The 25,712-nt window shown below is 36.4% G+C and overlaps 3 protein-coding genes across 3 annotated transcripts; 1 reads left to right on the top strand and 2 right to left on the bottom strand.

Moving 5' to 3' along the window:
• Positions 1 to 677: 677 nt before the first annotated feature.
• LOC144654350 (neuronal acetylcholine receptor subunit alpha-5-like) lies at positions 678 to 9,827 on the bottom strand. Its single transcript, XM_078514478.1, has 7 exons — positions 7,724 to 9,827; positions 6,401 to 6,467; positions 5,643 to 5,791; positions 5,211 to 5,255; positions 4,611 to 4,720; positions 4,140 to 4,363; positions 678 to 1,839 (listed from the first exon to the last, which is right to left on the bottom strand). The coding sequence occupies exons 2-7, from the start codon at positions 6,465 to 6,467 to the stop codon at positions 1,052 to 1,054; spliced, it is 1,383 nt and encodes a 460-aa protein (XP_078370604.1). The 5' UTR covers positions 7,724 to 9,827; the 3' UTR covers positions 678 to 1,051.
• Positions 9,828 to 11,116: 1,289 nt separating this feature from the next.
• Positions 11,117 to 19,168, bottom strand: LOC144654438 (uncharacterized). Its single transcript, XM_078514590.1, has 9 exons — positions 19,025 to 19,168; positions 18,767 to 18,855; positions 18,265 to 18,318; positions 17,675 to 17,739; positions 15,900 to 15,937; positions 15,183 to 15,262; positions 12,926 to 12,988; positions 12,046 to 12,096; positions 11,117 to 11,921 (listed from the first exon to the last, which is right to left on the bottom strand). The coding sequence occupies exons 1-9, from the start codon at positions 19,077 to 19,079 to the stop codon at positions 11,868 to 11,870; spliced, it is 549 nt and encodes a 182-aa protein (XP_078370716.1). The 5' UTR covers positions 19,080 to 19,168; the 3' UTR covers positions 11,117 to 11,867.
• Positions 19,169 to 19,211: 43 nt separating this feature from the next.
• Positions 19,212 to 25,625, top strand: LOC144654402 (OCIA domain-containing protein 1-like). Its single transcript, XM_078514546.1, has 9 exons — positions 19,212 to 19,304; positions 19,386 to 19,446; positions 20,211 to 20,264; positions 21,287 to 21,331; positions 21,983 to 22,103; positions 22,499 to 22,572; positions 23,133 to 23,368; positions 23,928 to 24,069; positions 24,497 to 25,625. The coding sequence occupies exons 1-9, from the start codon at positions 19,215 to 19,217 to the stop codon at positions 24,538 to 24,540; spliced, it is 867 nt and encodes a 288-aa protein (XP_078370672.1). The 5' UTR covers positions 19,212 to 19,214; the 3' UTR covers positions 24,541 to 25,625.
• Positions 25,626 to 25,712: the final 87 nt, after the last annotated feature.

Raw genomic sequence — 25,712 nt, forward strand, 5'->3', positions numbered from 1 at the left:
GAAGGGAATTATATTTTGCCTTCCGTTTTTTTGTACCCCTTATTTTTATCCCATCAATTCTAAGCGGTTTTTAAAGATTACACCTTTCTTGATGAATTGATGATGACTTGAAACCCGGAAGAGAAAGGACTGAAACATTTTCAAATGGCTTTTTAGCCTCTGTTTGAAACTTATGTTTGAAACTTACGCTTAGCACAGAACCTTTTATTTTTTTTATTATACATGAACTTTACTTTTATTTAGTGCGATCTTTTAATGCTAATAAAACTCTTTTTTTATATACATAACATAGCTTGTACCAGGTCTTCAGAGGCAGAAACAATGACTCTGTTTATTTGATAATAAAAGTTAGAAAACCAAAGAAATTTATCCACTATTTCATGTTTTCATAATCTTTAATCTAGATGTGTTGACAATGTAAACACTACTTGACACGTCGCTGACCATTTACATATTCCTGTTTTCTAAGATCTGATATCGAGTATGTTGTTTTTTTTTTTTTGTATGTTTTTTTACCCCGTGACACGGAGCTCGAGCTCGTTACGACGTGTCGTGCTGGTCGATTGTTTGGCGTTGTTTTTCTTTTTTTTCTTTTTTTTTTTTTTTTTTTTACTTTACTTTACTTTTTTACTTTTTTTTATTGTTTTTTTTATTTTATTTTTTTTTACATTTTTTTTTCTAAGTTCTGATAGCGAGTATGCTTAAAATGAGGGCTGATAGTGCTGGGAGGTGGTGATTCTACTGAAACCCTGGTGGCTTACCGTCCAACGAGGAATTTTGGAAAGGTTCTTTACAAGGAAAACAAAACAGAAATCTTCCGAAAAATCCTTTCAGAAATTGTAAACTACGTTTTAACATAGTCCTTCAGTTTAATGTTCGGTAGCGACACAGCTAAATCTAAATTGCATTGTTTTCCCTAATGTTTGTGGGTAGTAGACCTTTAGACCCTGTATCGTTCTACACTGATTACACGTAAAATAGTGAGTCGTTGCAGTCCAGTATTTTAACCAGCACAGCGATATGACTGGAGTTAATTTTAAAACTGAAAGTCTCAAAACGTGAAAACAGGACGGAGTACAATCAAATAAGCAGTGGAGACAAGAAAGACAACCAAAAACAGCCAGAAGAAAATGCGATCGCACTTGACAGCAACGGCACGCCAGATTTTTCTTTTCTCATCCTCTGTAGTGTCGTTGTCATTATGGACCACTGGCTTTTGTTCGGCATCAACTGGGACTGGAACATGCGCAGTTTCATCTACATCATCTAGGGTGGTAGTTTCGCTTGCCACAGCGCTTCTTTTAAGGAATTTCTTCAATTTTATTTTGCTTCCACACTCCAATTCTTTCTCTTTCTTTTGCTTGCGCATTCTGTACAAAGCTTTGAAACAGGCAGGAGGCTCACTCACTGAATGGTACGCACTCAGTACAAGAATGGTGGCCATAAGTGCAAGAGCAATCTCGAGCATTGTAATGGTGTAGTATATGCCCAGGATGGGCAGCGTGTCGGACTTTTCTGGCAGCATATCCGCCATTATGAGGAGATAAACGCTGACAGAGATCATGATGGTGGAGCAGAAACCGATTCTCTCGCCATTTTCTGGAGGAATTGCGAAACTCATCAGAACCAACATGGTGCAAAGTATACAAGGGATGATCAACAACATGATGTAGTACATTGGCTTTCGCTTTATTTCCAGTGTGTACTTGGCAAACGAGTATTTTTGTGCCGAGTTTGCTGGTTGTTCCATTTCTTTGATATATATTTCTTCTTGTACGTTCTCTATCTCCCACTCTCCATTCCTGTTATTGAAATTTTTCCTTACGTTTTCGTTTTTGTCTGAAACGAAATGATTAGGGTAAGTAAAAGAGAAGCGTGAATCGAAAGCAGCCCATAGCTTGGAATTATACCACAGTCACACCAACGAGGATTCTTGCTCCTTGTTAGTGTACATGTTTTTGTTTTAATTCTCGAGTTTTGAGTTCTCAAGATTAATATATAGGAGGCAGCGTGGCCGAGTGATTAAAGCGCCGGACTTGAAATCTGGAGGTCCCGGGTTCAAGTCCCGTTCTGACCACTATCTGAATTTGTTCTCGGTCGTCCCGAGTTCAAATCCTCGGTCATGCTAAATAGCCAACTGGTCTGCCTCCTGCCAGTTGGGATTTTTAACCATGTTATGTTTATTTAATATATTATATTTGTTCAGTATTTGTTTCATATACACGGCCCCACAAGCTTCTAGCTTTAAACACAAACCGTGTATAAATAAAGTTGCTTTACCTTTTTTTTTGCATGGAACTATCGACATACGGAACCCAATTTGTAATTATGTTACGAGTAACGACGGTCTTACAATTTTCATGGTCAAAATGGAAAAGCATAACGTCTATCATTCTAGTAGCGTTTTATTTTTATTAAACACCTATTCGGGGTCGAAGACCTCCAAATTTAGGCGGTCAGTCTAAAACGCAGACCATGCAGACTGCAGACTGCAGACTGCAGACCGTGCAGACTGTGCAGACCGTGCAGACTGAGTAATTTTTTTTTCTTTTTTTTTACATTGTGTTTGACAAAAACTTTTTACGAACGGTATCCGAAGTTCGTTTGAAATTCGCGAAGTTCGCTACGGACTTTAGGGGGAATTTCATTACGTAGTTGTCAATCAAATTACGAACTTCGAAACAAACTTAGAAATTGTCAATTTGCAGCGAAGTTGGCAGGTTGAGAGGTTCGCAAGTTGAGAAGATGTTCGCGCCAGTTCGATTTATTTGGTGAAATAAATCCGTTCCCAGTACTGTAAAAAGCAATTTCAAGTCCAGTAAGGCAGGAAATCAACGGACTAAAAAGCAAGGCTGCCCTGAAAATGGTTTGTGAATGTTTATACAACTGAGTTTTCCCAATGTCACCCGACTCCCGACTAAAAATAGATTACAAGTTCTCCCGTGTGCAGTTTCGAAGGAAACAATTTCAACAGATGAACCGGTTTACATGTAAAAATACTGTTTGCATGTGCCGTAAAAATCTTCCTCAGAAATAAAAAAACGTTTTCTGCTTCATGCATACACATCAGTTTGGAAAAACCGTGGAAAACCAGAACTTTTCAATTCCGTGTTGTTATACTTCTGTGTTTACACAACACGCAAGTCGCCATCTGTCTGTTCGTGATTAACTCTGTTCCTCTGAAATAATTTATATTTGTAAAAAAATAAGGTTTGGTTGAAAATTTTTTGACGTCCTTAAATTAATTTATCAATAAACAACACTTGCTTTTGAACAATTGAAATGTGTATTTATTTACGAATTACTTATATTTTATTATTAAGGACAGTGTAATGAAATACAAAATTTATGGGGATTTCTCAAGAAAAACACTCTATTCCCAAAGCATAAATACCAGCTGAAGCATTTGATTACGTTATAAAATTGAACTAGAAACATGTAACTAAACAAATAAACTGCTATCTCCGCTCAGTTCGTTTTACCTATAACTTACAATGTTCCAATGTTTACAGTGCATCGCGCTCTCTGACACAGACAGTAGAAGAAACTCAACTAGCTAGGGCCTAAATAAAATAATCCTTGACCTTGAGGCCAACTTTCGATGATTCCCTGCCTTACTGGACTTGAAATTGCTTTTCCTTGTACTGTGAACGGATCCATTTCACCAAATTAAACGAACTGGCGCGAACTTCTTCTCTACTTGCGAACTTCTCAACCTGCCAAATTTGCTGCACGTGAAATTGACAATTTCGTTTCGAAGTTCGTAATTTGATTGATAACTACGTAATGAAATTCCCCCTAAAGTCCGTAGCGAACTTCGAACGAACTTTGGAAACCGTTCGTAAAAAGTTTTGTTAAACACAACGTAAACAAAAAGAAAAAAAAACTACTCGGTCTGCACGGTCTGCACAGTCTGCACGGTCTGCAGTCTGCAGTCTGCATGGTCTGCGTTTTAGACTGACCGAAATTTAGGTTACATTGTTTAAGAAAGAAAAGATATGTGAGAATAAGACGTAGGAAACTTTTCTTAGCACACTTAGGAAGGCTTTATGAGGCCAATCCTCGAATCCCAAAGTATAACGATTAGTAACTTTATGTTATGTACTTCGTAAAAAGATATAAAACCGCTATCTATCTACCTCCTGGCTTCATAGAATGGATGTTAAGCAACTCGCTTCCGTACGTCGCAGATCCAAAGAGAAGCGAACAGTTCTGCACGTCAAAGGGAAACGAACTGATCTCGACATCACAACTACTTTCGAAGTTTGCTGGAGAATTCCACGTGCAGGTTCCATTGCTGTAGAGTACTACCCAATTCTTGAACATTTCGGTATGGCCTGCTTGAAGAACCTGTTTGTCTCCACTAGAAAGAAACAATATTATAAAGAGATGTACGAAAACAGTTTTGGTTACGAAACATGTAGATGGTAAACAGCACTGCAAGCTTGGAAGAGCCTACAAGTAAAAACCACCTTCCATCAGCTATATCCACCCATCCATCGGTTCTCCCTTGCCTTTGTCCCAAGTCAAACTTTCAATTTGTCTGCCCTCCCACGTAGTAACATTTCAAATTCAAACAGCTCAGGGCTAATAAATTTACTTTCACTTACTTATTCAAGAGGACGATGTCTGGGACCCATATTTCTGTCGGGCTAACATGGATACGATCAATGCCTCCGTAATCGTCTTTGTTCCATACGAGGAAAGGGTTATGCCACTTCTGCAAGAATAATTGGTGACCATGAGAATAGAAAGTTTAACAATAATATTAAACTTACAGGAACTGTTGCACAGAATTTAGCTAAATTTAGGCATGGGCAATGACCATTAAATTCGTTGGAATAACGAAATACAAAGGAAGGTACGGATGGCCAAAAGTGACGAAGATTGAAATGGATTGCGATATGGGTTTTTGAATCATTGTTGGGCTAAACAACTTTCATAGTAAATCTTGTTTGCTTGTAACTTTAAATTATAACGCTCGGAAGACACGTTTGGCTGCAATGAAGCTATGGTTTTGCCATTTAGATCCATAGAAGTATGTTTTTGCAACCATTAAGCGAGGATATAGCAAGTATTTGGCAAAACTTGATAAAAAAAACTTCTTTCAGGTACTATTCGCCAAGTGAATGGGAAAAGTGTGGAATTTTAGTCACTGGATAAATAATGATATGTGGAGCTTTATGTGGTATGAACAAATTCTTACAAACCTGAGAAATCCAGACACTTGTTAAAAGCATTTGGCGCTTATTTTCCTGTAAGAAAAAAACTTGACTTTTTAACCTCCTATGTTGACACTAGTCAATTTTGTTTAGGTTAAAGTAATCTGCTAATTTTGGATGTCCCTGGCCTACGCCTCACCGTCATATCTACAGAATCATCCCATTTCATGCGTTTAAAAATGATGGAGGTTTTCAGGAAAATTACCTTTATGCATAACACATTGCCTCAGATGCATAGAAATTTTGTTTCACTGAATGTCTGCCAACATGGAATTTAAAAATCAAATATTACAACTGTAAAAAATATTCGACTATAAGTTGTTTCCATCCATCTGGACCGGTATATAGAAAGAATCTGTTCTAGCTAACACTGATCAGACAGACAGTAAAGTATTAAAATAGGAGACGTTAAAGACATACCAAATCCGTTAACGTCCAGACAGTCAGGGAAAAAGACACATTTACAACATCCGAACTTGATATAACAGGACGAACCATGACATCCATGTTTCCTAAAAGCTCCTGACGTAGCTTGTATTCATCTGCTTCATTGACACGTAACGCCAACCCTGAAATGGCAAAATGTCGGGGATTATGTTTTTTTGGGGGGTTAGGCATGTGTATCTGGTATGACATGTTCTTGCTGGCAGCTTAATCAGCAGGAAACGAAACACATTTTGATGCGTGCATGGATGCATTACCACTTCTCTCACCCAAACGGTTTGCTCCATGCAGATAAGTTTCAAAGGGCGTGTTTATGTATATAATTATCATTCACCCTGCTATATCTGCTACAGGGTGAGATCATAATTTACAGTCTAGCTTATAAACAGTACACTGGGTGTTGGAGTCGCTGGACGCTTCGTCATCACTCCAAAAGGAGGATATGTTTTTACTTTTTAGCCCATTCATCAAATTTAGGTGTCATGCTTCAATGATAAAAATGTATGTAAATTTCATACTTCATACGCCTAAGAATTTTCATTCGTCTGCTTGTTTTATTTTTTTTTAACTACAACAAAGTTACGTAAGGGAATGACTTGCTATTAACTGAACATTACAAAATGAAAATCATACAAACCTAAGATGCTTAGATGAGAGCTAAATGGTAATATTTGCAAGTAATTTGCAACTATTACCGAATCCACCTCCTTGTTGGAGCCGCAATATTTACTTACCTTTGTGTGTATACAGTGTTAAAATACAAAGCAGAAGAACTGGGACGGCATTCGACTTGAAGATCATCTGAAGACAAAGCGTCAGTATTTAGAAGAGATAATAAAAAAATAAGATTTTTTTTCTTATTAATACTTTTCTACTAATCAACGTTTGAAGGATGTAGTGGAATAACAACGAACGTGACATAGGAGTTGCTCAGCTTTCAGCTCTTTAAACCACTGTGATATGTGTTTAAATTAAAATACATAACTCATTTGTCAATAGTCAAGTATTCTGCCTGGTTAGAACATCCTTTTCCAATATTATGACATGAACGACGTTCATCGCTTGTTTGAAACATAAATACAATTTAGAGCCATATCATATATTTTTTTAAGCTTTAGTGACAACATAAAAGGAACAAATGGTTGTTTGTTTAAGAGATTTTAACATAAGGAAAAAAAATTTTTGCATTAGAAGGTTGATTTCATACAGTTTAGGATATCTCCTTGGAAACGAATAAAAATTAATTTATATTAAAATCCTCTAGATGGAATTCAGCTTTAAATTATTTATGTCATATTGTTATATTTACGGCCTTATGCGCCTACTGGCGCGAAGGGACTTGATGATGATGATGATGATGATGATATTGTTATATTTGCATAAGTGATTTAAATTTTCCTCCCCAGAAAACTGTTATTTTGATGTTTCTATCAATTTTTATTTTTCAAAGTAGCAAATACACGGTTCCACAGAATAGGACAGCAGATCGCTGCATGTTACATGTAATAAAGTAGAACCCTGGTAACTCGAACTCTGAAGGGAAACGAAAAACAGTTCGAGTTATCGGGGTCGATTAAGTATTCAACTCGCCATGTTAATAATTGATAGTTTACTTATTTTTTAGCACTTCAGTATACAGTACAGTGCAATTTAAACTTATCTCGTCAGAAACTCTAACACGATCATACATTCTTATGATAAGAGTGAAAAATGACTGTCAAATACGTGATCTGTTCGTTTCTGTAATCAATGGGCAACCGTGACGAGTTGCAAGAACCGGAATTCGAGTTATCGGGCTAAATTTGACCTAAGATTTGACCCAAATTTTGATCAAGGGAAGTGGAATTTAGTTCGAGTTAGCGGGGTTTTCGAGTTATCCGAGTTCGAGTTAACCGAGTAAAAATGACTGAAAAGTGGGGTCAAATCCAAGGGAAATGGAAGTTTGTTCGAGTTAGCGGGGTATTTGAGTTATCCGAGTCACGGCGCGTTACCGGGGTTCTACTGTATATTTGCACGGGGAACCCTCCCTTACCACCCTGCCTTATTTGATTTCATACCTTGAGTCGAGCTTAAGTGGCGTTTGACGTTTGTTGTTGCCTCTCCAGTGAACAAGTTCAGTTCGTCTGCAAGCTTGTGTGTCTTTGAACAAGGTTTAATTTTTCTTGATACTAAGATGGCGCTGAAAATGAGGTCTGATGCCCACGAAGTACTATGTTAGCCACTATCATTTAGATCACTTCATCAATTTAGTATACTTGCCCATATGCCAATATACAGCTTTTCTCTTTGTAAACAGATTGGCGTGCAAAGTCAATAAAGGAAAAGGGGAGCCTAAATAATTAACATTAGCATACTAGCATAATTTAATGTCCATTAAGCGAAATATTACATTTCAATTTTAAATGGGTTTTTAAATAACTCTTTCTGTGAAATTTCTAACGTACAAAATAATTATAACACTAGCTAGTTTTTAAAATTTTCTGTATAGTACACTACTACTTGATCTTTAACGTTAGCTAGAAAAAAAAAAATTAATTAATCGGCACAACAGTGCAAATTTAATTAATATTAAAAAAGAAGTCACCTGCTTCGAATTTTCCGAGATGCAAGAAGAAAACAAACGTTGAAAGGTTTTTCCACATGAATAAGTGGGAATGGAACTAAGGCATGCTTAAAAGAAGCTACGAATAGACTAGGTTTAACATACAACTTAACATAAAAAACATTATAGGTGTATGAATGTGAACCTTTTTTTTAGTTTAAGTGCCACAAATCTTTCATCAATTCGTTTTGGTGCGAATCTTTCTTTAGATTGATCTTCTTAAAAAATAAATATCCTCGAGATAAGTCACCAGTACGTTCAAATTAAGTTAGGTAATGATTTCGTTTTCTCTTTCCTTTTCACAAACCACTCATAAACGAGACCCCAGTATCTAAAACATACACAGTTACGCGTCACATCTAGAAGGACGAAACATACATAACTCTACATTTGGAGAAGGGGCCAAACTTAAAAATAGGCTGAGCTAATGTACCTTGTGTGTGTTTTCTTCAATCACGAATATTTCAAAACCAAGAACTTTGTCAAATAAACGGCAATGTTTACCAAAATTCAACTCTTGTCGGAGGAAAACAAAACAGTCGATATATTGCAGAACCATAAAAAACCCGATAAGTTCTATCGCAATCACAGCTACAACCATAAAGATCAACACCTGCTCGAAGAAACAATAGATGACATAATTTTACGAGGGGACGTTATTAGTTTTCCTTTTGTGTCTTCCTTTAAGATAAAACAATGTTTTCAGTCACTTTGAAGGGGAGTCGTTGTCATTCCTTGAAAAATACATTATACCAAACTTCAATCTAAGAGCAATAACTGCCCGTGTAATTTTAATGTCATTCAAATAAGGGGAAAGATTACTAAGAGCCGATTCAAAATGTTAGTATGGTCCGAAAAAAAAAAAAATGATTCGATATAAGGCGTCCAACAATAAAAATAAACTACATGACATGTCGCAAAGACCATTATTTTTATTTTTTCCTAATGCTTCGTTGCTATATATTTAAATATAAGATTTGATAGCCAGTATGCTTCAGTACTCGTAGTAGTATTGTGGGGAGAGGGGTGGGGGAGTAGTTTTTTTTATTATTTTGGTTAAAAAAAAAACTCATTAATAATTCATAAAGAAAATACAAAAGAAATTAATGTTTAATGAGTGTCTTTATATCTGATAAAGACACGGCTAAACTTTTCGTCCAATTTTCTAGGCCAAAATAACCCCAAATCTAAATATTAGTGCAAGAATGAGTTGATCTACATCAGAAGATTTTTAAGCCGTTCAATAAATTCGCAGTTCGTGTTTTATCAAGTCTTTTTAAACTTGATAAACACTGCTGCTCATTTACAGCAAGGCGCCCAAAAGTGTGACCACCTTTAATTAATTCACATTCTTTCGTGCAACCACCATCCAATCAGAAGCCAAGGACAGGTTCTAGTTGACTTCTGATTGGATTAAATCTGCACTGAAGAATGTGAATAAATTAAAAGTGGTCACACTTTTGGGCGCCTTGCTGTAATAAACATTACATGATTACAGTATTGTAAATTGATGCTAAAGAACAAATATGTTTTTGAGGAAAAGAAAATCTTCATTTTGCAAGAGAGTTTTCCGATTAAACGGAAATGGAACGACTTTTTCCGCCTGTTAAAGCTAATTAGATGCAAAGTGCCGTTTGTTTCAATTTTTACAATGAAATTTCAGTTGTTATTCATTGTTTACGAGTAGATTAAATTAGCAATCCTTGCAGTAAATACAATGTCTCGTGGTGGAATGCAAACTATACTCTTTTTAAACTGCTTGAAAATCAAGATACAATATTTACGTATCACAGTTTTCCCAAAAAAATATATTGAAAACAGCAGTATATTTTCTGAGACAACTGAAGAAAAATGTTTTTAGGTGCAAAGTATCCATGGTGTAAAAAAATAGTTACTGAAAGGAGGCGGCTTTTTTATCGCATACGTAAAAGCCTGTGAAACCTGTGAAACTCGCAAGTAACGTAAAACAAAAAACGACCAAGAAAACAAAGAACCTCGAAACAATAAAAAGCAGGAAAACAATAGCCCCAAAACAAAGAAACATTTTACAAGTTCTTACACCAGAGTAAACCCCAAACGTTAACGAACATGAAAGTTTTCGCAGCATAACTTTTTCACAACTTGTTTTCCATCCAAACATTTGCCATTTGTGGAACTTCACACTTCTCTAAGTTTTTGCAACTTGCTTTTTGCCACCAAATAAATAGAAATTTGGGAGTTGAAAATGAGGCGGTATCTTTTTGTTCTATTGTTTTCTTTTCATTTGCACATAAAAATTCCACGGGTAAACATAACATATCACCTTTTTTGTCGCACCTTAGGAGCGAGTACAACAGGCGAACATCACACGTATCTTGTTTTCTATCTTGCCTTTTGTTTCAGAACTAATTCTTCTTTCTTTCGAAACTGTGGCCATGTCATGTGGACTGACTGCCTTCAGATATGCCATTTGACGAGAGCAATACTTTTTTGAGAGCTGCACTGCATGGTGATATTACAATGCCCTCGAGTAGTGGACAACACGCGCGGAAGACAAAGTTACCAAAGCGTAAAATGTCAAATCATCGATACACACCTATTGAGAATGATGATTGTGCAGGCTGTTGAGAAATGTGGCCGCGAGTGGCGTAGCGTGCCCAGGTTAATGATTGGAAATATTTTTGTGCATTTTATTCGAAATAAAAAAGATTTTTTTTTTAATTCTTACATATTTTATTGGCAATGCACCACATTTTACTGTATTGGTAATAGCTCTCTATAACGAAACGTGGATCGCGCAAAATTTAAGATTTCCTGATTTCGAGTTTTCTGTTTACCGTTATTACGGTAATATCTATTTAGTGAGTAAGAAATACACATCATCAAAACTTCAATCCTAGAGCAATAACTAGTGTAACTTTTATGTCAATCCGATGAAGGGAAATTTTCGGTTTGGTCCCGAAAAAACTGTTGAACCCAATCCCAAACTTGACGGCAACATCATTTTCTTCTGGGATAGCTTTTGACATTTTAGACTACCGTAGAATCCCACTTTCCTGAGGGATAGTAAAACAGAGAAAACAAGCCAGCAGATTAATGTACTTTTAATGGGTTAACTAATGAATTTAATAAGATTTTCAATAGGCGGAAAAATGTGTTCCATTTAAGTGAATTTTCCGCTAAATCGGAAAACTCTAAGGGAAACCAAAAAAATATTTTAAAAAATACCAAAAAATTTGAAATACACATGACATGATATCTGGCTTTGTTAGAACGATATGCGATAGAATGACTTCCAGATCAAATTTAACTGTACAACTGTATGTCTGTATGCTGTCCCTTTTGAACCGTTAAAACCAGATCTTTATATTAAGTGGGAAAAAAATAAATATTCTGACGGATATCTTTCGTTTTACAGACAGTATAGAACGATAATATAAGATTCGATTTCTTGGAATTCGAATGCCGATCCCTACAACAGCAATTTATAATGAGTCATTTCTCTTTGCTTCATTTTTAACACAGCAAAGGAAATCAAGAAAACGGCTGCTGTACGTATTTTACAGTGTAATTTTCACGATATATGTACACGTCTGTACATGGTTCGTCTTCTCGATCGTTTACCACAAAGGGTGCTTGGTAAACATGCCCTTCCACTGGCGTGAATCTGCCTCCTGTATGAAAGATAGAAACAAAAAATAATTAGGATTATCATCATGTATTTAACTAACAGCAAGAAAATAATAATATGTACTGAACGAGATGTATAAAATTATTTTCAATGCTTTGTAAACACACCTTCAGCTTAGAATGTAGAAATTGCAACCTCTCCTCCAGGTCCTTCATCTCCTGATTGTAAAACGACAATAAAATAAATAATAAAATAATGACTATAACTGGTAATTATATTTAAACAATTATACAACGGTGAATCGAAAAAGCCTTCCACCAAGAGAGAATTCTGTCCTCTCTTGGTGCTTTTTTCACGATACAGAACATACATGTATATATGTGTGCATGAAGTACGGTAGGGTACGAGTGTATTTATTCATTACAAATGGCATTTGTTAACAAAGAAATACACACAACATACCATAGACATTCGATAAGTTTGTAAACAATTTTTGACATAATTAATAAAGAAATAAAAAACGCGCCCGAGTGCATTATTGAGTTATATAAGCATGCAGGAATTTATAAGAACACGAGAGAAGTGCATAGAGAAGCACGAGGCGCAGCTGAGTGCTTCTTGCACTTCTTGAGTATTCTTAAAAATTCCCAAGTGCTTATATAACTCAATAATGCACGAGGAGAAAGTTTTTTATTTCTTTTATGAAATGTTAAAGAAATTGCGCGTGCTAAAACTCGTGACGTAAGCAGCGCACATTATAACTCCATAAAGCATGCAAGTGACGTATGCAGCATGCTTTATGGGTCTATAATGAATTCGAATTGACCAATCACCACGCGCGCAATTCCTCGACCATTTAATAATATATTTTACATGCACATTTACATGTAACAATTAAGACATACATTGAGCTTTTGATGTTTATTCTATTTGGCTAATCAAAATTTGAAAGCTTGTACACAAATATAATCATTTTTCTTAAAACTATGTTCCCCAAGAGATAATAATGACACAATCATGTTTATTGCAGTCTAATTGGTTACTTACAGCACTAAGTTTTGCATCACGTAAGTATGACAGTTTTGGAACTGTGTCTTCTAGCTTGCTTATCTGCAAATAAAGATCCACAAAAAAAGAGAACAACTAAACGCTTGCACATGCCCTAACTTTAAAAGTTCAACATTAAAGTTTGTTCTCTACAAAGGTATCCACCACAATGGGGGGTTACCAAAATGCCAAATCCAACAATTTTAGTGAACACTCTGCATAATTATTACATGTATGTCAAAGACTAGACTTAAAGGATAGTGCACTGGACTTCAAAACCAGACGTTCAGCTTTCTCAGCCCTGTCTGGGGTTCTTTTGACTTTTTGTTGTGTTCCTGAGGATAACAATTGTTCTCACCAAGTGCCCCTGTCCCCTTTTTAACAGGAGTACATGATAGTATTTCAGTGTATCTAAAAACTCTTAGGCAAGGGTAGCCTGCAATGAGCAATGATTCTATCTAGGGGGATAAGCAATACTCTTAGCATTTCAAGGTATGGGAACAGATAATTAAGCAATCTTATCGAGGTGGAAAACATCAGGCCAGTATAAACTTCGCTTCCAATATAGAACGTTTGGTTGCAACAGTAGTATTCTATAATAAATTTATTTTAATTATTATAATTATGATTATAATTATTAAAGTGATAAATGATCATCGCAGTGAATTTCCAATTTAAGCAATTGGAATAAAGAAGCCTGAAAAAAAAATTCAGGGCTTCAATGGGATTCGAACCCGTGACCTCCGCGATACCGGTGCGATGCTCTACCAACTGAGCTATTGAAGCCACACATTGGGAGCGAGGTCAATTGTGAGTTCATATTTTACCCGTGAGAGGAGTGAAATGATGTAATGTATATGAAATGATTCATATATTAACTGCGGATGGATATGTAAGTGATAAATGATCATCGCAGTGAATTTCCAATTAAAGCAATTGGAATAAAGAAGCCTGAAAAAAAATTCAGGGCTTCAACGGGATTCGAACCCGTGACCTCCGCGATACCGGTGCGATGCTCTACCAACTGAGCTTTCTTTATTCCAATTGCTTTAATTGGAAATTCACTGCGATGATCATTTATCACTTTCATATCCATCCGCAGTTCAATTATGAATCATTTCATATACATTACATCATTATAATTATTGTTGTTATTGTTATTATTAGTGGAGCTCCCAGCGGCCCGAAGGGCCGCAGAGCAGAGCCCCATACCCATAGAAAATTAACAAACCTATGCTTTTGGTTTTTCATGGTCATCATGGCTAGCGGCATGGCTTGCAGGCGCATGCGACGAAGTTGCCCCAAAAGGCGGCCATACTCCAGAAATAATAATAATAATAATAATAATAATAATAATAATAAACACTTTTATAGCGCCTATCCAGGCCTGCTCTAGGCGCTTTACAAATACTGTATGTTAAAAAAAATTACAATATAATGAAATATGAAATAAATCTTAAAAATTAAAAATTAAAAATGTACATTAAAAGTAATAAAAAGTAAAAATCGCTAAGAGTAATAAGTTTTTTTAAAAAGATAAGTTTTGAGTTTTGATTTAAAAGAACTTAAATTATCACATGAGCGGATAAAAAGAGGTAGACTGTTCCAGAGTTCAGGCGACGAAACAGCAAAACCTCGAGACCCATACGACTTAAGGTGGAATTTGACAGGGTTAAGGCGTGAAGAGTGTGATGATCGGAGGGTTCTTGAAGGTTGGTAGTGCGTTAACAAATCTTGAATGTAGATAGGAGATTGTTGATGGAGAGCTTTGAAGGTAAGTAGCAGAATCTTAAATTTAATGCGTTCAGAGACAGGAAGCCAGTGTAGTTCTTTCAAAATTGGAGTGAGAAATAGGTTTAAGGTTATGGTTAATGTCCGCTTACATCTTTATTGGACATCCATGTCATGGTCAATTGACAGCTGTCAAAACAAGGTATCTGCTGACCAGTATCACATGACCATATTGCGGGCTCACATATAGGGCTTATCGAGGTCAAATGTTTTTTTTTTTTTTGAAGTTAACCGCTGATCAAGTGATAGATTCCATTGGATTGCGGGCTCAAGGGTTGTATTTTTCCCTCTTATCGGTCAGTAAATTTGGATTTAGTAAAGGGCGAAGTAAATATGGGGGCTCTTGGCTTGGCTAAATTTATTTAATATTATTCATTGTTATTATTATAATTGTTGTTGTTGTTATTGTTATTGTTATTCGTTGTTATTATTATTTTTATTATTGTTGTTTACACATTATACTCACCCTTTTGGTAAACATATCTAACTTCCTTTTGTATGTCTCGTTGTAGCATGTCACATCAACTCGTCTGGGAATGGGTTTAACTGCAGGAAATAATAGGATTGAAGTGAGTAAGCTGTACTTTCATGTGATATTGTTTATTATGCTGTAAAAGGTGAATAAAATCTTAGTACCTGTGATTATAAGTTGCATGTTGAATGTTACTTAATTTTCCCCAACTCATACATGTACATTAGTGCATCACTGACTTCTTTAAAAAAAAATAAATTTAATTAATTGTCAAATTGAAATAATTATGTGACCCTCCACAGGAAAACAGGGAAAAAGGTAATAGCACGCTCACGGCACGCTTCGACTTTAAAACAAAAGAGATTAGTTTAAGAACGCTTAAAGCGAGTTCAAGAGCACACTTCATTAGGAAACTCCTTTGTTTTGCTTAACAATAATATTAGGCATGCACATACGAACAATGAAGTCAAACAAAGAAGCGTGTTAAGATTCGAAAACAAAAGCTAGAGTGTGACAACACGCTAGTGTGTAAAATCCATGCTTAGCTTGCAAGACAGCACAACAAGCTTAGCGTGCAAGCCAGGGCACGCTTTAGCTCGCGTGCTAAAGAATTTTCCAAAATACGTTATCAATTCATAGTTTACCCGTCTGTCAAGTTCACGATCAACAGCTTTCCGATTTGCAAAGTACAATAGTTTTAAATGTTCTTACCTGAAGAATGCCTCTCACATACTTCAAGGATATAAGGGCTGTGTAAATCGAAACATGATTACCGGTATGTTAAATTGTACATTCAGTTCTACAACTAAAATTGCTTGTACACTGCAACACATACGTACACTGTACATTTATTGGCTATAAGGGCAATTCCACATGAGAGGTGTAAAAATCAAGATTTTTCAAAAGATATTTCAGATGGAATAATAACCTGTGCTGCATTGTAGACATGTTATAGTATACAGAAAAACAACTTTTACTTTGTCTGTGACAACAGTGTTTTTAGGGGGGTCCCCAAAGTACGGGTTTACCTTCTTAATAATTTACAATGTCTGTGATGCACATTTTTAACTTACAAAAATCATACTTTTAAAATGCTTATGAATTCAAACAATTATATTAGGAATATTCCCTCATTTGTGTTGACAAATAACTGATAAAGACTTCATACAAAATATTTTGAAAAAATAGCAACAGCGATGTGAAGTACTGTCATGGACGTTACGTAACGTCCATGACATTTTGTGCATTTTTTTTCTCTCCTTAAGTTATTATTTGAAGGATTCTTAAAACATTTCTGCTGCTTTGTTACTTATCAAAAGGGAAAATTTTGATGATAACAAAACTCTGGTAAACTGTTACATTTTTTAACTAACTGCAGTTAAAGTTGGTCATGGACGCCATATCATGGATGTTACACTTTTTGCAAAAATGTTGAAAAAAAGCCAAAACTTTAACAAAGTCTGTGGAAAAGGTAAAAAATAGTCAGGCAGTATAGCAGTGGCCAGTTTTTTCCAAAAGACAGGTTTGGGTTGATAAAGAGCACGCTTGTGGAAAGAGATTTGCTGAAAATGCAGGTTAATATGTCATGTAAGGACCATAAAATGTCCTCAAAAATTTAAATGAGCATTCCACGGGTTTTACATTAACTAGCAAGATAATTTCATTTTCAACTGCCAAGAAATATTGTTTACTACAAATGATAGAGCCCAACAATTGAAAAAAGTTGATTTACTTGGTAAACTTGAAGAAGAATTCACATAGTGTAACATCCATGACAATTTTTGTAACGTCCATGACGTTACATTTTCAGTCTCCAAGAAAAACTGTGAAAGATAATGGAGGTGAAAACAAAATTTTCAGTTAACACAATCACTAAACTACATTGACATGGAGAAGATATTTTGAAAATGCTTGAAAGTTCACAGGAATTTTAAAGTAATGCTAATGCACTAGATTATGCGGTTGATTTTTATGTAACGTCCATGAGAGTCGTTTTTCTCAATATTTCTCTGGCACAAATAAGTCAACTGGAAAAAAGAAATAATCAAATTAACACACTAAGGTGCACAGACTTGTACATCAATGAAAAGTTTTAAAACCTGTTTTCATCCTTAGACAATGCAAGTTTAAAGTTCTAAAAATTAGTCTGAATTGTAACATCCATGACATGGAATTGCCCATAAACATATGCCTAAAAATAATTTTCAGTTGAAACATTTATTGTTATAATTAAAAATAATTTACAAAATTTGACCCATATCCTGAATATGGTCAAGTGAAATAATGTACATGTAAGCTGAGCTTTAGGTTTTCTAAAGTTGTTCATTTCTTAACCTCACAAAAACTGTTAATTATCAATCAATTAGATAGTGTACTAGCTAAAATCATTCATCGTCTACTGTAGAAGCTACACGATTGCGTTGATTAAGTCTTGTGGATAAATAATTATTTTATGATGTCAATACAGTGTACATAATTGAACCAACCTCGTCACAGTATTTTCAGGAGTTCTTCTGCTCAAAGGTATAAGAGATCCTCTTCCATTCCGTAACTTATAAAAAGAAAGGAAAATAACATCAAATAAAAAAAATGACTGAGTCTGACCAGTCTGAGTAGACATGTTTTCATCACATCTTTTTAATGATACTGCAGTTTGGAAAAAGACCTCACTGAGGGCCGAAAACTTGCCAATACCTGTTAAGCACAGTTTGTGACTGGGAAATGTTTCAAACACAGCAAAACTGTACTCTGACTGTTTGACTTCTTTTCAATGAATTCAAGTTATTTTATGTCATTGTGAAAGTGTATCTTCAGGTTGCAACAGATTTAACTAGGCTCGAAATGGATTTAACCTGAAACATCTACACCATTTCGCTATTCGTGCTATGTTAAAACCACATACACCACTGCCATAAATAAAAATGAAATAAAATGACCACAATAACCATAATGTTGATGCCAAATAAGGGTATTGAGCCATATTTGGCACAAAAAAACATGAACTTTATGTGCAGCTTTCCAACTTCATTCAAGAGTTAATTTAAAGCCAGACACCGCCAAGTGGCACTGTACAAACCTTCAGGACATTTGTTTTTCCAACTGCTGACAGTCCAAGTTGCTTAGTAAGAGCCTGTACAGAGTATTAAAGAAAATTGTTGTAAGATTGACATACTTCTGAGACTTTGTCCAGTCATTGATAAAATAAATTAAAACAAAACCACCCCTCACAATTCAAATAACCCAATAATTATTCTAAAATCCTTCAGAAAAAAGCCAACTTTTTGTTAACCCCTTCACAAATATTCGGAAGATCAAAGAAGGCCTTACAGGGCTACCGCCGGAAATGACTTCCATAGCCCCTTCAGAAACTGACTGATCTCATCTGGAGGGGGGGGGGGGGGGGGTATACACATGTTAAATGGAATTTCCCTGTACTAGAATGTTCTGCCCTTTGGTGCTGGCATATACACTTTAGAACCAAAACAAAATACCAAATGATGCCCTACAAGAAAATGGAGTGCTCGATACAAAGGAAATGAATTGTCTATTCACTAAGGCAAACCAAAACCTTTCAGTACCTCCAGAAACTTGGCTTTCTCATACACCTTGTCTTCTTCCTCTACTGATTCCTCGCAATTAAACTGAAATCGCTTAAGATCGGACGTCTCTATTTAGAAGAGGAAAAAAAACGTCTATTATGATTTTAGGAGGCTGTTTGATGACTAATCAAGCAAGGTACTGGCCTAGTAAGCCGCTTTACCAACTGAAAGCCAACAGTAAACATGTCAGCCATTCTAAACAAATCCAGTTCACTTAGGCAAGCGATTTCAACGTACCGTCTCCTTTTCTCACAATCATCCATAGTGTCTTTTTCTCGCTACTCATCCTCATATTTAAGTAGAACAGCGGTTTTACGAGACGAAAACGACAAGAACATAAGCAACTCCTGTTGTTTTGCTCGTCGAGTTGTTGACTGAGAGAAGTGCGATAATATTGTCAAGCGGTTTTCAGTGGAAGAACAAATTTATGATGTGTTACATGACGTATAGACTGGATGAATCCAATATGGCGGATACTTCAGATGGATCCGTTCCACCATCAGTGGCACGGATTGAGGTAAAGTTTTAAAGTATAACGTAAAAGCGGACTGTTTTAGTTCAGATTGAACATTCTTTATCTATCGATTTACTCTTTTAGCTCACAGATGAAGAGAAAACTGTTCTTAAAGAATGCACAAGAAACAGCGTTTTCTTCAGAGGTGAGATTGCAGATCACGATTGCAGCTAGATAGTTTGGACACCTCCACCTCCCAATGCAGCTGGGATGGGGAACAGATTTTAAACGATTAGCCCAAGTTAATTTATCATGACAGATCAATATTTACCAATTTGATACTTGATACTTGAAGCAGAATGGGAATTAGCTGGTACTTGTAATAGTAAGCGTGAAACCCCCTGACTTACTATTCCATTTAATATCCACCCCCCCCCCCCCTGTTGGCGTGGTAAGTCAAAATTTACCCCCTAAGAAAAAAAAAAGATCAAAGTGCTGACATGATGCCCCCCTCAGAAAAACCTGAGGCCGAGGATTGCTTTGAAGGTTGTGAGAACACAGATTTCATATAAGAGAATGTATGGGAAGTTGCTCCCCCCCCCCCCCCCCTCTGATTACAGTATCAATACTAATAATGGCTGCCCAATTTCAAGGTGGTTATTTTGGGCAACCTTAATTGTGAATGAAATTTGATTTAGGGTCTAATAAAGTTGTTGTTCAACAACAATATTGCTGTAGATTTATTTTAGTTTTCTTTGTAGTTTTAATGTAACAAATTATTGCTTAACTTACTCAGTGCTTTTATTTATTAATGTACTGTATTAATACTATTGCTATAAAATGTTCCAAATACAATTTATTTGTAACTCATTGTTTGTCTTTGGGAATATCTATGGTGTTTTATTTTGCATTGTATCATGTACTGCATTTAGAATACACAATTGAATTTCTAATGCTGTCCATTTGCAGGTTTTCCAGCAGGTATTGTTTCTGTGGTTTTGTTGAGCCAGGCAGTCAAAAGTGGTAAATATTTTAATTAATCCAGAACTATCATGATGTTTCCACTGGACTAAGGCACTGTATTACATGGACAGGGTTCCATTTGTTTCCCCGTCAGTTAATTTTAGTTGATACAGTTATGCCTTTGTTAACATGGAACTGATAGAGTCTGTTATTGAAACTGGGTTGTTTTTAAAACACTGTTAAAAGGGGAGCATTTTCAAATGATTTAGTTCTATTGGTTATCTAAATGACAGAATCGCATCAATTTGACAACAGTTATGTATTTTGGTGCGCAATTGGCTGGCTCGCGAATAGTGAATGTGGGGAACCTTGCATGTAGTGCAGTGCTTGCTTATACAATCACTGACATTTGAAAACACCTGGATGATGGTCAGATAGGATCTGTGTAAATAATTCAAAACTGTCGTTTTTGATACGGTTTTGTGGTGCATGAAACCATGTTTATTGAAAACCGCATCCATGTAAATGATGACTAATTTGCTACAGTAACTTCAGGCCTCCCTCGATCATGAAGATGAACATGTCTCTTGCTTATAACTTAAGTATCCATCTTAAAAGATCGGATCTGCCCAGAGTCTGCATTCTTGGTGCTGACCAAACGAAAAGGGGGCTGGTAGGACATGATTGATGAGCGAGCATAATTTACGATTAATATCATATACACTACAATGAGCGTCAAAAGTAGTTGAGACAGTTGTTTGAAATGAGTGCTTATTTCAATATCACCTTTTTCCACTTCAAATCCTGTGTAGATTTTCAACGTCACCCCTCCCCCTTTTCAATGTAGTACACAATCAAAGCAAGTCTTGCAGATTTCAAATTCAACATTGTTTCAGTGGGGGAGGGGTAATATCGAAGGGGTGCTGGGAAAAATTTGTCCAAGGTGCTCACAATGCGCAGTGTCTGAACACTTTTAAGGCTTATTGTTGCATGCATTATTGCATCCTAATGCTCCACTTACAGGAGTGAAAAGGATGGGTGCTGCGTGCATTATGCAATCCTGACTGATTTATCTTCACTAGGCTATTTTCCTCAAGTCAAAAGGTTTGCAGGAATGGTGTATACAGGTAAATGAAAGATTTGCAATTAATTCTATTTGTGTTTTACACTGTATATTGCTGCGGCGTAGTAGCCAGGAATTAAAATTAAATCCATTTTGTTTCTGTCAAAAGGGAAACTCGCTCTTGGAAGTGAGAAGAGAAAAAAAAATTTAGTATAAAATGTGTTTGAATAAAATAGGAGATATCTGCACGCAAGCTAATCTTCATGTATGCTGTACATCTGAAACATCTAAATGCAAATGTAAAGGTGGTGTTGTTCTTTTCAAGATGCTTACTTATTTTTATGCTATTTGGTGGTATGTGCATTACTGAAAACCATGAAGATGAAGTATTCAACATGACACGAGCATGGGACAAAGAAAAATTATGATGAGTCCCCGACGGGAATCAAACCCATGGCCTCCCAGATACCGATATCATCCGGTATCTGGGAGGCCATGGGTTCGATTCGCATCGGGGACTCATCATAATTTTTCTTTGTCCCATGCTCGTGTCATGTTGAATACTTCACCTTCATTATTTATTACTGAGCTTAAAATTTATTATCTTTACTATTTACTACTGAAAACCACTTGTCCATTAGGAGAAGCATTGAACTAATGAGCTTTCAGAAAAAAAAAACTATGAATCATGGATGCCTGTGTGCTTTTTTTCTAGGACTGTTTGGATTTGCCTTTTATGCTGGAGTAAGGTCTTACACCAGTACTTGCATTGAGAAGATAATGAAGTTAGAGAATTCCCAGCTAAAAGATAGTATAGTCAAAAATATGCACAAAAGGTGAGAAAGCCCAGTGTCTGAAGAGGGATGTCTGTTATGTTTATTATTTTCTTACAAGTTAATTCTTAAATTTTTGCTTGTTTGTTTGTTTCTTCCTCTGTTTGTCAGTCTGTTTGTTTGGTTCTCTGTTTGTTGGCCTGTCTGTCTGTCTGTCTGTCTGTCTGTCTGTCTGTCTGTCTGTCATGTCTGTCTGTCTGTCTGTCTGTCTGTCTGTCTGTCTGTCTGTTTGTCAGTCTGTCTGTTTGTTTGGTTCTCTGTCTGTCTGTCTGTCTGTCTGTCTGTCGCTCTGTTTGTTTGTTCGTTAAAGCTAAGCGTTCTAAGGCCAAGATTACAGTAAGTTTCTTGGATATCCATGGTTGTGTATCATAATGGTGTTTTGATATTTCTTTTTCAAGAGCTGGAAAAGGAATGCTATATGATGAAAACAGTGGGCAAAGCATCTCAGAGCAGAATGATTTAAGTTCACCACGTAAGTATTCAGGTTACCAGCAGAGCATTTTTAAGTAGTGAAATTTCAGTTAGGTAAAGGAATCTGTAAAAAGCCTGGAGTTTACGCGAAAAAGGATTGGATGCTATCTGAAATCTTGTGAGGTAGGCAGAAAAACCATGTGCTCAAGCGAGCGAGCTAGCAAGTTGAAAATGTAGCTGAAAGTGTTTAGTTCATGCTGATTAATACACGGGAAAAACCTCAACAGTGCATTGATTTTCTGTGTAACACATCCAGGAGACAAATGTGAGTAAGGTCTAAAAATCAACATGGAATAAACAGACTAGCCTACAAGCTGCTGAATATGGCTGTAATCGCTACTGAGTGATTTGGCATTTTGTAAGACTGAGTTCCTTGATTCTTTCACCATTTTGCTCAATAACATCCCTTTAAATCGCTTAACCTTGGATCTTTGGCATGTTGTTTAATGTTTTTTTTAAATGTATCCTTAAAAAAAGAAAAGAAAACAGGGTGCAGAAAACCAGTGGTGCGATGAGCCATTTACTTTGTTATTGTATTATTTACACAAACTTCTCATGCAGGAGACATCAGGTTTAGCACACAAGATGAGAGTCCCCTTACAGATGACCATGCTCCCCTGCCTAGCAGTATTGCAACTTCTGGCGCTGAAGACAGGTCAAGTGAAGACGTCCGTGCACCTCCAAGCCTCTACTTCGATGTCGAGGAAGCAAAAGAGAACAAATATAAAAGTTATGAAGAATTGAGAAAGAAACATCGTGAAAGGTGGACCCCTCCTAGTCCGAGTAGGATGGAACAGGTTAGCGGAGCTACTTGGTTTCAGACAAAAGTATAATACGTTACGTAGTGCCCTAGCGGATTTGGTCCAGTGGGGAGGGGAAGGCTTTGGTCCAGTGGGGAGGGGGAGGGCGGGGGGGGGGGGACCAAATCCGATGCGACAGCAGTGCGATGGCTTATCCTCAATTCAATATGCTGTGATTAGAGTTTATGAGAAAATTGTTACTCCATTGAAAATACATGTACTTCAATTTTCCACTCGTTTACATCGTTATGTTTGCTCAAATGCACTTTCTCTATATTTATAAATTTCCAAGCAGTTCTTTTATTTATAAGTTTGACGAACATAAAAATGTACATTTACATCAAGTACGGCTCTAAGTAACGTCTAAAAGATCGGTTAACAAAGTAAACACGTTCGGACCAACGGCAACATTAGGCAGCAAACTAAAACAAACGCTGAAATACTGTTTTCTTTTTGTCTCTAAAATTGCAATGGCAACTCCTGAGCGAGATGTGAGCAAAAAAGTAAATTGTCACTTTGTAGTACGCTTGTTTCTGATCATTTCGATTACTATCAGCCTAGGCACAGACGAGAAGGAGAACAAGATTCCAGGACAGGATCCAGAGATGCTTCGCCATCATGGTTTGACCAGGATAACAGCAGTGACGAAACTGGCCAGCAGCGTAACAGTCAACGGGAAAGGCCGTCGTATAGACAAGGTATCTTTATACGTGCGTAATCGTTATACGTGCGTATACTTATGGATGTGCCAGACATTTTGCTCTTTTCCCGTTTCCAAATGTGGCGAAAATGATTCGCAAGTAGACACGTGTTGGTTCTGAAATGTGTTTGTGTGTAGACTTAAGCTCTGTGGCCAAACGGACTGGCAGTTAAGAAAAGTTCATGGGCACACTTTTTTTAGTCTAAAATGGTAAAAAAAAACCTAAAAAAAAGCGTTCGCCGAACTAGATGTACAAAAGTACCAAAACAACACCAAAATGTGAAGAGCAAGTTTGGTAAAAACCCATAAAGAGATGGGCTCATATAGCATTTTATAGGCGTGATCTATAACTGTACAATTCAATGATTTATTATATACCATTTGATTCAAGCCTGTTTTTATATAAAAAGTTCGTTTTCCCGTAGGACCTCCACCCAAGAAGAACAAATATGGCGACCTTATGGAATGATGACAACCAACGGCCTTGCAGACCTCATCTTCCCTGAACGTTGTCATATTCATGTTGATTTGAGGGCTTTTGACGTGAAGTAGTAGAGTAGATATACATGTTTAGACAATGTAACTGAACAAGTCGCCACTTTCCGTTTCGCTGCCTATGAAAAAGGAGGGCAATAAAACTTCTAAGATTGATTAGCAATTAATATCTTCTTACAAGATCAGCAGAGAACACTGTTAACCACACGGAAGTGTGTACAATAAAAATCATCAACTGGGGTATGTGCTTTGACGTACCATTAAAGGAGCTGTGTCCCGGATTTTAGCCAAATTAAAGCATGAAAATGGCCATCAAATTCGGTGAAATATAAAAAAATAACCTGTTAAAACATTGATGGAACATTTCAATAACTCACCAAATACAAAAGAAAGAACGAAAGGCCAAAAGTGACGAAGATCCAAACGGATTGCGATATGGGCTTTTGAAATATTGTTGGGCTGAACAGTTCTCAAAGTTAATCTCGTTTGCTTGTAACTTTAAATTATAACTCCTGGGAGACACATTTGGTTGCAATGAAGCTATGGTTTTGTCATTTAGATCTATAGAAGTATTTTTTTTTTTGCAAACATTATGTTTCATAAGGAGTATTTTGCAAAACTTAATAAAATAAACTTATCTCAGCCGTGACACAGTCCCTTTAAGTCCACAGAACATCCAATTCCTGCACATCATCCCCCCCCCCCCCCCCCCCCGAACTTATTTTTTGTGGCTTCCTTTTGTACGTAAGGTCAATAAGCTACCTCTGCTCCAGTTTATCTTTTTTTTTTTTTTAATTCATTTCAGAACACGAGACATGATTCGTCTCGGCTGCCCAGCCACCATGTTTATCGGGTTGACTCGTGTTCTATTGTAGTGGCACTAGGAAATGTCGTTTAATTGATAAAAAGACTGTGATGATAAGTGCCTTCTTTAAAAAGGAATAACTAAGATCCTAGTTTTTTTTTACTTGTCTTTGTCGTTCCAGTAAGACAAAAGTCCGTAAATGCTGCAAATTATGTAACTATGCATTCTGTTCCGGAATAAATATTAAAACTCTTCTTTTTTTTTTTGTCTTGTGGATTTCTAATAAAAAGAGGTCTAGATGGGGTTACAGTGTATCTGATAGCTAAAGATTGTCAGCTGTG

This window comes from Oculina patagonica, chromosome 5 (genome assembly GCF_052425735.1).
Source record: "Oculina patagonica isolate OP01 chromosome 5, crgOcupat, whole genome shotgun sequence".
NCBI classification, from domain to species: domain Eukaryota; kingdom Metazoa; phylum Cnidaria; class Anthozoa; order Scleractinia; family Oculinidae; genus Oculina; species Oculina patagonica.

Coding starts and splice junctions, on each gene's coding strand:
- LOC144654350 (XM_078514478.1), bottom strand. CDS start 6,467: ATGATCTTCAAGTCGAATGCCGTCCCAGTTCTTCTGCTTTGTATTTTA. Junction 5,792..6,400: donor AACACTGTATACACACAAAG/GTAAGTAAATAT, acceptor TTGCCATTTCAG/GGTTGGCGTTACGTGTCAAT. Junction 1,840..4,139: donor CCATTCTATGAAGCCAGGAG/GTAGATAGATAG, acceptor ATTTCGTTTCAG/ACAAAAACGAAAACGTAAGG.
- LOC144654438 (XM_078514590.1), bottom strand. CDS start 19,079: ATGAGGATGAGTAGCGAGAAAAAGACACTATGGATGATTGTGAGAAAA. Junction 18,856..19,024: donor GATTGTGAGAAAAGGAGACG/GTACGTTGAAAT, acceptor TCTTCTAAATAG/AGACGTCCGATCTTAAGCGA. Junction 18,319..18,766: donor AGAAAGCCAAGTTTCTGGAG/GTACTGAAAGGT, acceptor TACTCTGTACAG/GCTCTTACTAAGCAACTTGG.
- LOC144654402 (XM_078514546.1), top strand. CDS start 19,215: ATGATGTGTTACATGACGTATAGACTGGATGAATCCAATATGGCGGAT. Junction 19,447..20,210: donor AAACAGCGTTTTCTTCAGAG/GTGAGATTGCAG, acceptor GTCCATTTGCAG/GTTTTCCAGCAGGTATTGTT. Junction 22,104..22,498: donor GTCAAAAATATGCACAAAAG/GTGAGAAAGCCC, acceptor TTCTTTTTCAAG/AGCTGGAAAAGGAATGCTAT.